Source organism: Pyricularia oryzae, chromosome 4, assembly GCF_000002495.2.
Source record: "Pyricularia oryzae 70-15 chromosome 4, whole genome shotgun sequence".
NCBI classification, from domain to species: Eukaryota; Fungi; Ascomycota; class Sordariomycetes; order Magnaporthales; family Pyriculariaceae; genus Pyricularia; species Pyricularia oryzae.
In genome coordinates, this window is record NC_017851.1 from 2,156,823 (window position 1) to 2,169,181 (window position 12,359).

Consider the following 12,359-nt stretch of genomic DNA (forward strand, 5'->3'; position numbering starts at 1 on the left):
ATACGGGCCCAGTCCCATCGTATTATTACAACATACCACTTTCACAAAGTGGTGTCTCTTTTTATATTTCCGTACAATTTCATAAATTTTAGTATTCGAGGAAATTAGAGAAACGTGTTTTGTGCGTAGAAACTATGACCGGGCTGGAGCGTCAATAGCTGCCACTTTCACTTGGGCGATAGCTCTTGAGCAGGTGGGAGCCCCGAAACCTTTGGCAAGAAAGTCGGACACATTTCTCCACACTCTGTCAGATAATTAGGTTGCTGTCAAAGGGCACGAAAGGGAAGGGAAAAACAAGGAGGAAGTTTTGCTGCAATCATGGCAAACTAAAAGTCGCCCCCAAAAATTAGAAACACGCAAGGCTATAGAAACAAACATAGCATCGCCGCATTTTCAAGTCGCACAAAACAAGTCAGAAAAGCTCTTTCCCACCGCTCTCTCAGGCATTTGCTGTCAAAACGAAGCCCAGAGAAAAAGATGGAAATGCAAAAATGAATGCTCACTACCAGGGTCGAACTGGCGACCTTCGCATTACTTGATATGTTTTCTAGACATATTAGTACGACGCTCTAACCAACTGAGCTAAGCGAGCTGAGCTGTTGTTGAAGACAAAGCCTGGAGTTGACACTGTGACCTCTGCATTGCAACTTGCAGACTTGCTCGGGTGGACGCTCTCGGCATCGAGTGTGGTGGTTAGGTCAGGTGATCATCCGGAAGGGGATCGTCCTGGATCAGCCAGAGCACCCACCTCGGTCGTGAGAATCTGACTCTGTCTGATCGTTAATCAATCGTTTTGTTTTCCAAAACCGTTTTTAGGTGTAAGTTGTTGCAGGCTACGAAGTAGTAACATATTGCAACAGAATTCAATCTTTTTAATGACCACGGCTAGATTATTTGCAGCCCAGCGGACACGGATACAAACTGTTAATGCGTTCGTTGTTTAAAAAGCACAAAATTTGGAGAATTTGCCCAACCCCATAGAGCAGCGACTTCAAATTTATACCACTCTGACAAAACCCTCGAGATGCTGCCTACGGCAAAAAAGGGGGCCTGCCAGTTTAGGCCAACTTTTGACCAGAGCTTCCAGTGGGTTCACTTGGAGGTCCCTTCGCACAACTTCCTCAGAGAGCGCGCAGTCTGGAAGTCGGTCGCGAATGCACCGACAGCATCGGAAGGGACTCGAGGGTTTGCGATGGTCGCGCGCCATGACTTGAATAGCAAGAGTATTGAGAGTTTCGCTGCGCCCATGCGGTAATGCTTGTCAAGATCTGGGTGTGGCCGTGTGAAAAGAATAATCGGAATCAGTGTCCGCTTCACACCAGGCGTTGCAGCGGCCCTATAATGGGCAGACCTAGTCGCGAACATCGCATTCTGCTGATGTCGGGCATCACGGATGGGCATCCTCGTAGTCGCCGTCTCCGGTCTGATCGCGAGCGCTGCTAGTCCGACATGTTTCGCTCCGGGGCCAGGCGGTTAGGTACGACAACCAAGCCGGGATAGAAAATGCCTTTCCGCCACTGTAGTACTGGTCTTTGGCCTCAGCGTAGCCCCAGAGAGAGTATCCTATTATATCTATCATGGCTTAAGCGTGCTAATTTTTGTCTGCCTCAACTCAAGTTCCGACAGCTTTATGGTCCTAGGTAAGGTAGGTAGGGGTAGGTAAATAAGGTAGGTACCTCCTGACGCACACCAACGTTCACGTGCAGGCAAATTGATTGGGTAGGAAAGCTAGTCTCAGGGCTCACCCCTGATCGCGCGCTCCACAATTGAACCTGTGGCTCAATTGCGGCTGTGTATTGTACCTGTGGGTCCAACCACAGATCGTAGAACGCGCGCTATCTTTTCCGCCAATATAATTGGTGGAAAAGCCATATGGCTGGTAAGGTACATGGAGCGCGCGGGCCACCCTTGCAAGCAAGGGTGGGCTAGTCTGAGCACTGAAACTAGCTCGAACTGCGGCTTTCAAAACAACAAAATTTATAAACAATATGCAGTTGCCACAAAATCAGCAAAAACATACAACACCGAGGATTCCCCAGTGGTCACCCACCTGAGTACTAGTTCGGCCCTCACTGGTTTGACTAGGGGAGACCGGACGGGATCCCGTATATTCCAGTGGGTATGGTCGTATGTGAAAGATTAAGCAAAAGAATGCTCTGATATATATAAATTGAAAACCAATATACGGCTCGAGAACTTTTGGATATGTTCGAATGTCTGAGGAGGGCAGTATGCGACCAGTCTCACTTGCCCCAAGATGCATTATGCCCTGTCCTGCTGGGCGGCAACAATACAGCGTACGCTCTATTCGGCCAAGTGTCCTCCCTGCCCTCCAATGGTCGGGCCCGGAAACCCGAAACGCAACAACTCAGTTGTTGGTGCTAACCTGCATATCTTTCCTACATTTATCCCAGCGGACTGTCCAGAGCAGGCCAGCACCAACGACCGAGTTGTTAGGCATCAAGTTTCTGAGGCGGCCGAGATACATCACCGCAGCCACTGCGCCGACTAAGATACGAACAAACAAACTCTTGACCTTTCCTGACGTGATTCTCCGTACAGCGTTATCCGACGACGCCTTCCTTGTAGATCGTGTAAGATTCCTTCCTCTCATGCCAACGAAAAGAAACACAACCTGCTTCACCCAGTAGCTCTTATCATGGCTTGAGGAGCACGTGTCGTTCGCTACCCGAAAAAGGTTTGAGCTAGCTTTAAAACCCTTCATGTCTAGAAAATGCTTTACTTATACACCGAAAAGTCTATCATGACCGGGAGATTATCCACTTAGCCAACCTCCATTTCTCCAAGCTCAACCTGTCGGCATCCATCGTCGCACACAACTCACCAGTCTGCCGCATTCGCCGTCTCCGCCGCCCTTGTTTTCATCTGGGAAGCTCGGACTTCGAAGAAATACCAAGCAGAGAAAATGAGCACTCAATCCAAGAACCTCACTACCCTCGTGGCCAACCAGGCCAAGACCACCTTGCCCGACCACATGTGGGCCCCAAAGAAGAAGACGGCTTTCAAGGACGTCGACACCATTTCCAGGGTCGACACACCCGTCATGTCGTCACCCACAGCGAAGCGGGATGGCAGCCCCGCTCAGTCCAAGGGCGGGCGACCCCTGGACCGCGCCAATCTTCAAACCAGTCACTTGGACGAGAAGCCATTCAAAACCAAACCAAGATGACATTCGCGCGAGGACTCTCACAAGAAGTCGTCGAGGGGGTCGGCCTAGTAAATCACATGGTTCCTCGGGCAGGAGGGCAAGTGTTCATGCTAGGACTCGTGGCTGTAATGTTCTTGGTTGCATTTCTGGAGTTGGTTATCGACGGTCGTTGGGCATGGAGTTTGGAGTTGTCTGGGATGGAATCTGTGTTTTCATCAGGGAATAGTACACATATGTACCAATGCATAGCATAGCCTTTGCCTTTGGAAATTGCCAATATGGCCCATGTAGCTGCTAGAAGAACTGAGTGCTGATATTTTGGCGATCAGGGTCGCTGGAGAAATGTCCTCAAACGCTGGGACGTGGTGAAAGTGGCACCGAATAGCCTGCGTCCGTTGTGACTGCGTCTGACTATTCTAGAACTAGTGGAATTCTGAACAAGTCAATAGGCGTAGTCTTGGGGTTGAGCGGAGTAGTTTCTCCGGGTACTACGGCCACAAGCAAATCATGTGAAAGAAACGTACAAGAAGGAAATGAAAGACACATCGCCAAGAGATACGATGCGCCTTCCTGGTTAGGACTCCGAATGTAAATCCTGATGCGATTCTGAGCAGTGCTCAATCCAAGTGGCGACGGGGTTATGAGCTGACTAGGAAACAAATGCGACATGGACCGACCCGTCCAAGCCGTCGTCGTTGCAGCCGGAAAATTTGATGCGAAATTGCGGAAGGTGAAGAACCGGGGTAACTTGATCCTCCAATCAGTATCTAAAACAAGAGCTGGAGCTTGGGTTCATCTACCGGAAGGTGGTATTCTCTGGGGTAAATCGGCCGGGACAGCGTCCTTGGCAAACCCCTCACTCAACAAGGCGGAGCATATAAAATGCGCAAACCTCATACGCTGCTCGGGTTGGACTTCGTTGTAGTCCAGTCCAGTCACTCAAGGTCGCCAGATCTTGTGTTGAAGGTCATCACAGCTCCAAAGCCATGGCTCGCTTCACCTCGCTCATTGCCGCCGTTCTGGCCACCATTGGTGCCGTCAAGGCCCAGTGCGGAGCTGGCAACCCAGACGCCCGTGTGACGGGCTCGGGCAATAACTTCCAGGCTGTCCGGGGCTCCAACACGGTGTATTCGGGCTCCGACTACCGGGCGGCGATCCAGGCGGCGCTCGACTCGATCGGCAGTGGCCAGCGAGTTGCTGTCATCGCGTCGGGCTCCATCGGGGCCAACACCATCAGCATCAGCAGCGGCAAGACCTTTGAGGGCTGTGGTACCATCAACGTGGGTAACCGGAATGGTCGTGGTGCCATCGAGTCGCTCAACACCCAAGGTGTAAAGATTCCGTACCTGACCATGACGGGCAACCCTTACTTTGGGCTCCGGTTCTATGGCACCCGCGACTTGACGCTGGGCCAAATCACCATGAACCTCAGCGGCGGCCTGGGCATTCGCTTCGACCGCGACAACCCAGACAACTTCAACGTGCGCATGGGCACCATCACGGTGACGGGCGCGGGCAGCCACGCGGTGGAGACGTGGAACATTGACGGGCTCGTCATCGACCGTGTCATCGCGCGCAACGTCGGCGAGTCTGGCCTGCTGGTGCAAAAGACTCGCAACGCCCAGATCGGCATCGTCGACGGCAACAACGTCGGCACCGGAACCGGGTACGCGACGCTGCGCTTCGCCAACAACAATGGCCAGAACCCCAACGGTAACTACAACACCAACATCTGGGTCGACCAGGTCATCTCTCGGGGCGGCGGTCGCGGCGTGTTTTGCGTGTCCCAGTCCGGTGCTGCCGTCATCCGGACGGTCGATCTGGCCAAAAATGGCAACAACGCCATCCTGATCGAGAACTGCTATAACCTGTCGATCCGCGGCGGCACCGTCAACGGAGGTGGCGAGGTGCGTGTTGCTGCGAGGTCCGAGTTCCCCAACAACCGCGACCTCTGGATCACGCTCAGGGTTGACAACACGTCGGTGAGGGAGTCGCCCTGCGGTACCAACGTGAACTGGAGCCTGACTGGCAATGGACAGCGAGCCCTTTGCTAGATGAGCAGAATGTTTGTCTGTAGGTGTTTGAATGGCGGGTTGGTGATGAATCGGAGGATCTCGCTCGCTGCCTATTATTGTATTTAGGTAGTCATGGTACAGTAATGGGATGCATATTGAATTATGACATGACTATCAGAAATGACTGTTAATAAGCCTTCAAAACATGAAGGCAGACAACCAAGGTTGTTGCTTGAAAATCTCAATACTGACAAGTCCAGCGAAAAGTTTTCTTCTTTCCAATCTTTCTGTGTGTCGACGATAATTTGGTTGGTTGGGTTGCCGAGCTGCTATTGACTATTGACCCCGCTTGCCCCAAAGGTGGTTGGCAACTGCCCTGTAACAATCAGCTTTCCGTCCTTCCCTTCCTCCAACAAACTCCAATCCCATGCCCAAAATGGCTCAAACTGACCCTCCTCCACAGCAATCCGAAGACAGCGCGTTTTCTTTTTCTTTTTTTTTTTTTTTTTTAGCACGGTACGCAGTGAAGAACTTCCTGGCCATACGAACCGTCAATTTTGGACAGACTGGATCAACCCGTTCGCAGAAAGAAGCGGGAACCAGTTGCGATCAGCATGCCAAGTGCTGGGGCAGTACACTCTTGCGCACATCATATAAATACAACGATAAATTTGAACATGCCGTCGATGCTATTCGTCGACTTTCTGTCATCCTAATCGAGCTGGATTACGAAGAACGCTACAAGAGCAGGATGAAAAAATGCCGAAATCATCACCACGGCGACCGCGGTCATCAGCCACCGGGTGATCCGAATCGAGGTCGATACCGTCAAATTCATACTTTTGTAAAAACCTAATGACGGCCTTGGTCATCTTGTCCTGATCTCGGTATTCTGAGCAATATCACTAAAGGTCGTTCGCGTCGGGCCGGGGTCGTTGAACGTCCAGCCTCTAACGGCGATAAACGGTTTTAAATTCGGGTCGGCAAGCTTGTGAGTGTTGAGACGGCTGTATAGAGCAACTTCGGCCTTGGTTCCTGGCTGTAGCTCAAGGAATTCCGGGTTGATGATGGCCAATGCAAAATGGACATGAGTATACACGCCCCTGGGAATCTGTTTGGGGTAGAACTTGTTGCATGCCCGGCCAGGTGCCCAAGACTCGTAGTGACCAACAACACGAGAAATGGCCTGCTTGTTGACACTACAGCTAGGTCTTTTGGGCTTTTTGCCATAAAAGTCTTTGGTTGTACCACAGTATCCATGTTTGGAACAGCAAACTGTTTTGACGCGGAGGGTGGTCAGTCAGCAAAAGACCAGCTACGCGATATTGTTTGTTTGTACGCAGCTCTGCATCGTTGTTTGTCCAAACCACTTAGTGGACGCTTTTCATACTTGACCCAATCTTTTCCAAATGAGCCTGGGTCACAATCTGCCTTGCGACCACAGTTGTTGACACAGTTCTCCTTGGCACAGACTGGAATTCCTATCAGTCAGCTCAAGACTCTCAAACACGACACTTGCATTTCACCAACACCGAGTACACTTACAGTCTTTTCCAAACTGATGCCACCGGTAGCGGGCCCTCTGTCCTCCACGGGGCTCGTGTCTAGGCTGGCTGGAATGAGACGTGGCCCTCTACAACCCCTGGGTCGGCTTCGAGTGCGCCCAAATGCACGAGTTCAGCATGTCCCAAGGCGCCGTCATCTGCCTCGGCCAGCTCCTTGAGCAGGACTGCGATCCGGGCGTTCCCGATGGCGGCCAAGGTGCAAACAGACCTCGGGTGAGCGACGGTCACTCCAGCGTCACCGTGCCTCCGCCCGACGGGTCCAGGGTGGCCGACGGCACGACTAGACTGTGTGGAAAGTGGTACACGGCCGAGGCCGATGATAGCTGCGTGGTGATTTGCATGGCAAGTTCCATCGACGCGGAGCTTTTTGTGTGAGTAAATCCCTCACTGGGTTACAATTTGGAAGCCTGCACTTCACACGCCAAACAAGGGCTGGTGATCTAGTTTACTCCTTGATGAATGTGGGCGCAAGAGTGATAACACAAAAGCAGAGGTCTTTATAATGTTCTCAAGGTACCTGGACATCATGAACCCGAGACATCTTAACAACCGCAGTGGTCGTAATACTGTATCTTGTTGCTAAAAGCGGGACTATAGGAAGCCATAGACTCTGGTAGCGATGAGGGGCGACATGGAAGCTACAGACGGTACGGCCAAAGTCCAAGCAAAAAAAAAAAAGATAAATCCCTCCCAACCCAAGCATTCTGAGATGCTCACAGGCCATTGAATAGCATAGTCACAATCACATTGCAGAATAGAAAATGTCTTATTTTTTCCATATATCATCAACATTAACCTCAGATTAGATAATAATTAGGCTCGAAAGCAGCGCTCTGGAACCACCCATGGATATAACCCAAGAAAGAAATAAAAGAACCAACACCCAACAAAATCTGGTGGATATCTTGCATCCCAAGAGGGAAAGAAGAAAAAAAAAGCAAAGATCTAGAGTGATTTCACAAACTCAAAAGATCTACAAGAAAGCAACGGCGCCAATGAAAGCCACGACTGCCGAGAAGCCCGAGGCCATCTTGGCGGCACCGGCGGTGACCGGAGGAGGGGTGGTGGTAGGCTTGGGAGGGGTGGGGGGAAGACCGGTGCCGGTGCCGACAGGAGGCTTGACGGGAGGCTGCTGGGTAGGAGGAACGCCAGTGCCGACCGGGGGCTTCTGGCTGGTCTTGGTGCCGGTGGGGTAGGGAGTCGAGGTGGTGGGCTTTCCGACGGGGGGCTTGGAGGTCGGGGTGGTCTCGTCGACGGGGCAGACGGTGGTCTCGACGATGACGGTGGTGGTGACGTGAGGCTTGCCCGGGCAGCTGGTGACGGTGGGAGCGCAGCTGGTGACGGTTACGATGAGGGTCTTGGAGGTGGTCGAAGTGGTCATCTTGACAGAGCTGCTGCTGCTGCTGCTGCTGCTGCTGGTGGTGGGGGCGACGGTGCTAGACTCGTCGTCGCAGTCCTCGGTGGAGCTGACGGCCGGAGGGGTGACCGTCGGAGGAGTAAAGGTCGTAGTCAAGGTGGCAACCGAGGTGAGAGTGCTGGACGGCTTGGGAGGGTGAGCGGCAACCAGGGCCGCGGCACCGAGGATGATCATGGCAGAGCGCATTTTGACTGATGTTTGTTTGTTTGTTGATGATATAATTGCAAGTTGCAAAACAATAATGTTATGTTGGCTTGGAAAAAAGGCTTATAAACGAGTGAAGCCTGAAAGGAAAGCGAAGATTATTACAAGTCTGAACGAGTGACTGTGGTGATGTTTGTCTGTCTATCAAAAAAGAACAAAAGACCGAAACACAAAGCGAACGGGGTCACTGCATCCTTATAGAAAACCAAATCAGGCTGGCATCTAGATACGATGCACACTCGAGTGAAGGGAAATTGGCTATGATCCTTCCGTAACCGCTTGGATGAGCCTTTTCCTCATCGAGTATGTGAGTGGTCCGACGGGACCCCCGGTCAGAACCACCCCTCTATCACACTTTAAACCCGGTGTTGTGATGGTGGTGCTGCGCTGCATGGTATTGGTGGGATGCGATATGCCACTGACGAGCACCCCTGACCCCCGTTTGGACTGGAGGGAGGCGGCCTTGCAGAGTGGTAAGGCGAGGTGGTATTGCTTAGGGGTACCTACTGGTAAGCAACATGGCAACCGCTCGACTCAGCCGAAAGCCCGGACACCACGACGATGCAGGGGGTTACGTTATGTGCAAGATGTGGTTTGGCGCAGGTGCGGATGCAGGGTCGGAACAGCACATCACAGCCCCCTGTTTTGTTTAATTTACTGAAGCGCCAACCACGACCAAACAATCGAGTATCATGGTAAAAGTCACGCGCCGCCGAAAGGGTTTGTGGCGCGCCGCGAACATCACCATTTCCGAGCGGCGATTTGGAAGAAATGAAAGAGCATCTTGAAGCAGTTACACAGCTGGAAAAGACCGATCGATTGATTAGGCTGCCGAGTTTCCATGATTGAAAACAGCAAAGGAAGGATTTGAACAATGTTCCATGCTAAGGCTGAGCTTGTCAGCAAGCAAATGAAAAAAAAAGGCCCACGGTGGGGTTTTTCGGTATGGTGACCCTGACCTGCCCAGCCTGGAAGGTGTCAAGCTGCTTCTGGCTTGGGACCAATCCCTTAACAGCAGATCCGGGGGAAAGAGGTTCGAGCGCGTTTCGTTGGCACGCCTCATCACAGGAACACAACCGCCAGGCTGTTGTGCGGTGCTTTTTTTTTCCTTCTGCGTCCTCCTCACCCCTGGATTCTAGGTACTGCAATTCCCTCATGGTCGCGAATTTGGAAAATATACGAACCTAAATCGTATTGGTCAGTTTCGCTCTACTAAATCCAGGCTAAACACGACAGCTGAGATCTGGATGGTACTCCGCCTCCAATGACAGTCGTATTTTTTCTTCTCGTTTTTAACAACGAGCGACTGAGGGTAGCTATTTCGGTATCGTGTAATTTCTGCTGCTGACAACTCGCTGCTCGCCACCTCTGACTACTGTTTGCGGAGAGCGGCACAGCAAAGCAATGTAATTTCCCTGTTCTAAAATCAAGGCCAAGTCTTGGTTGCTTGGGTAGATGATGGATGCGGTGTACCTTTCCATCGATCCCTTCCCCCTCAATAATATGCCATTTCTGCATGCACGCTGACGGGCCAATTTTAAGGAGCTTGGACTGAGCCGCCCCCAAGGTCGATGCAGGTACAGACGCAAAAAAGGCTTGGCCGGCGACTGCACAAGATTATCACATCTCTTGTTTGTGCAGGTATCGTGCCACGGCGGCTGGGGGATGCAATCCATTGTCTGGGCTTCCAAACTGTCCCATGTACATGTACCGGTATGTAATACTATGTAAGCGCGATTGTCACCCATCACAGCTCGTGGAAACAACCCTGCTGTGATAGATGCGCCACGTTGTTTTGTCGTGGGCTTTGAAACATTGTTAATTGAACTTTTTCTTGAGCCTTGCTTCTACATATTCTCGCATGTCACCATGTAAGTTCAGTGGCAGCTGTCACATAGTAATTGCGATGGCACCTTGTGCACGGGCTCTGAAAACGTTTGCCCCACGTCCACTGTTTTGAAACATTTTGCTCGTTCGGGTCAACGGCTCGCCCTGCCAGCAGTGGATTGCCGCCAAGGGCGTACTGTAGGCAGGAGATTGCATGCTACACTGGCTGTCGCTTTTGTGCTTCAAAGCGCCATGGTCGCCAAGTCGGACCTGGTGCAGGAAGCTACCGGTAGGAACTTTTTTTTGGCCGAGATGATTTCTTGGGAACGACAAGGAGAAATAGATGGAGGAGGGAACAAGATCAAGTGAGAAACATAAAAATAAACAAAAATAACAAAAGCATCGGTGAGAATCTGGGCGCCTGTCAAACCCTGGATAACCGCATCCAGCGGCCTGTCAGCATCGCTGAATCTGGAAAAGCGCCTGGGCGTCACAACCCAAGAAGCCGATGTTAATTTCCGAAAGGTGCAACTTCCTAATTCATCCACGGACCGCAACCTTGAGGCCAAGAAGTACATCTGGGGCCATCACAAGCCAGAACACGCCATTGTTAGTCGTGGAATTTGGGTACATTTCCAAAAACTACCTATACAACATTGGCCCATGACCACCCTACTTTGATATTTCCGACATTGGCACGATTGAGCGTCTACTCTTGTCGACCATCGGTTGGCGCCAAAAATAATATTTTGCATTCGACGTGTCCATTCTATCGCAATTATAAAGCACCAAGTCTAGACTAGAAACACATCAACCTAAGTAGTCGGCTGCACTGGAATAACCCCCGGTCCCTTTCCCCCCTTGGGCTTCTTTGGTATCTTCTTCATGTACTGAGCCAGCGGCGGCTCTCCGAGCGTGGCCGGGTCGGGCTCGGGCACGCCGCAGCGAATCCCCATGCTCTTCCAGACGCCTCCGATGGAGCGATACTCTGGCATGAAGACGACAATGTTGACAAAATCCTCGTTGCGACAGCCCAGGTCGCTAAACAGCCGCGCCTCGCACCCGTCGGCCTTGTTGGACATGAAGACTCCGCAGTTGGCCGTCTCCGCGAGGTCGTAGCACCGCTCCCCCTGCCCGGCCAGCGCCTTGCCCGGCCCGGGAATTTCGACCACCCCCATCGGGCCCCCGCGGCAGTCCTTGGGTCCCGGGACCCCGTGGTATATCATGGCTCGGATCGGGATCGAGACCGTCCCGTTGTCTCCCGGCGGCTTCGTAATGGTCACCTGTCCGGTGTCTTGGTCGACCGTCGCGTCGCCGTTGCCCGGCGAGGGGGCCTGGATCGGTGGCTTCGGCTCTGCGGCTACCTCCAGCTCTTGCGTCGGGCCTAGTGATTGCTGCTGGTCGAATTGTGGTTGCTGAGGCGCCGGGACGGGTGTTGCGCTGGCCAGCGTGGCGAAGAGGGCCAGAAGGAGGAGCACCAGGCTCGCTCCGCCGGATTGCTTGATCATCGAGACCATGATGCGATTGTGCTGGCTGCGGCTTTGCGCATTATTCCCGTCGTGATCGATGGCGATGGAAATATACGTTGAAGGCAAACAAAAGCCCTCTCCCCAGGAGTTGGGATCGAGAGCCAAGGTCTTGTCCCGATGCTGAATTGAGCCTGGCGTCAATTGTCAAATTCAATTGCGCTTTTCGCCTGGCCAGCTTTTCGATTTTCTGTCCTGGGTCTTTTTTGCTCTGTTCCTTCCTTTGTTGGATGGGGATTGTCTCGACTCGTCCCAGGTGTTTCAGAGTTTGAGGGACCCCGCCTCCACTCCAACCCCAGGTCGCAACGGGTTTACTGTAGCACGGTTATACTTTCCCAGGCAGGGATGTTCCAAATGCTGTAGAACCTAAATGCAATTAATGCCGACTGCGCTGTCCATACAGAGTGCTTTGTCTACCATTAGACTTTGGTCTCGTGAGTAAGGTACTGTAGATACCTTGCGATATCTTTGTGCCGTCTCGCGGCTACTTCACGTGGTCATTAATTTTCCGTGCAACTTGTACATGCAAGCAACTGTAAGAGGCATGCGTCATTTTGAGCAATTCGAACAACTATTGCAGAAACAGAATGGCAACTGACAGTAGGAACTTGTGATGTAGCACTTTGTTCCGTTTTA

General features: G+C 52.0%; 5 protein-coding genes and 2 non-coding genes across 7 annotated transcripts; 3 read left to right on the forward strand and 4 right to left on the reverse strand.

Annotated features, from left to right (window-relative positions):
- Positions 1-496: 496 nt before the first annotated feature.
- On the reverse strand, positions 497-592 carry MGG_20192. The gene has a single exon. It is a non-coding gene; the product is annotated as a tRNA-Ile (tRNA).
- Positions 593-976: 384 nt separating this feature from the next.
- Positions 977-1,319, forward strand: MGG_17110 (uncharacterized protein). The gene has a single exon (XM_003716547.1). It carries the CDS (start codon positions 1,025-1,027, stop codon positions 1,253-1,255), a length of 231 nt encoding a protein of 76 aa, XP_003716595.1. The 5' UTR covers positions 977-1,024; the 3' UTR covers positions 1,256-1,319.
- Positions 1,320-2,013: 694 nt separating this feature from the next.
- On the reverse strand, positions 2,014-2,129 carry MGG_20344. The gene has a single exon (XR_001729799.1). It is a non-coding gene; the product is annotated as a 5S ribosomal RNA (ribosomal RNA).
- Positions 2,130-4,155: 2,026 nt separating this feature from the next.
- MGG_03356 (ricin B lectin:Parallel beta-helix) lies at positions 4,156-5,223 on the forward strand (the record flags this gene model as incomplete). Its single annotated transcript, XM_003716548.1, has 1 exon — positions 4,156-5,223. One exon carries the CDS (start codon positions 4,156-4,158, stop codon positions 5,221-5,223), a length of 1,068 nt encoding a protein of 355 aa, XP_003716596.1.
- A 1,628-nt stretch (positions 5,224-6,851) lies between these two features.
- MGG_03355 (uncharacterized protein) lies at positions 6,852-7,501 on the forward strand (the record flags this gene model as incomplete). The annotated part of the gene is made up of 2 exons (XM_003716549.1): positions 6,852-7,120; positions 7,347-7,501. 2 exons carry the CDS (start codon positions 6,852-6,854, stop codon positions 7,354-7,356), a joined length of 279 nt encoding a protein of 92 aa, XP_003716597.1. The 3' UTR covers positions 7,357-7,501.
- Positions 7,502-7,722: 221 nt separating this feature from the next.
- On the reverse strand, positions 7,723-8,352 carry MGG_03354 (uncharacterized protein; the record flags this gene model as incomplete). The annotated part of the gene is made up of 1 exon (XM_003716550.1): positions 7,723-8,352. The coding sequence occupies one exon, from the start codon at positions 8,350-8,352 to the stop codon at positions 7,723-7,725; it is 630 nt and encodes a 209-aa protein (XP_003716598.1).
- A 2,574-nt stretch (positions 8,353-10,926) lies between these two features.
- MGG_03353 (uncharacterized protein) lies at positions 10,927-12,184 on the reverse strand. Its single transcript, XM_003716551.1, has one exon. The coding sequence runs from the start codon at positions 11,712-11,714 to the stop codon at positions 11,013-11,015; it is 702 nt and encodes a 233-aa protein (XP_003716599.1). The 5' UTR covers positions 11,715-12,184; the 3' UTR covers positions 10,927-11,012.
- Positions 12,185-12,359: the final 175 nt, after the last annotated feature.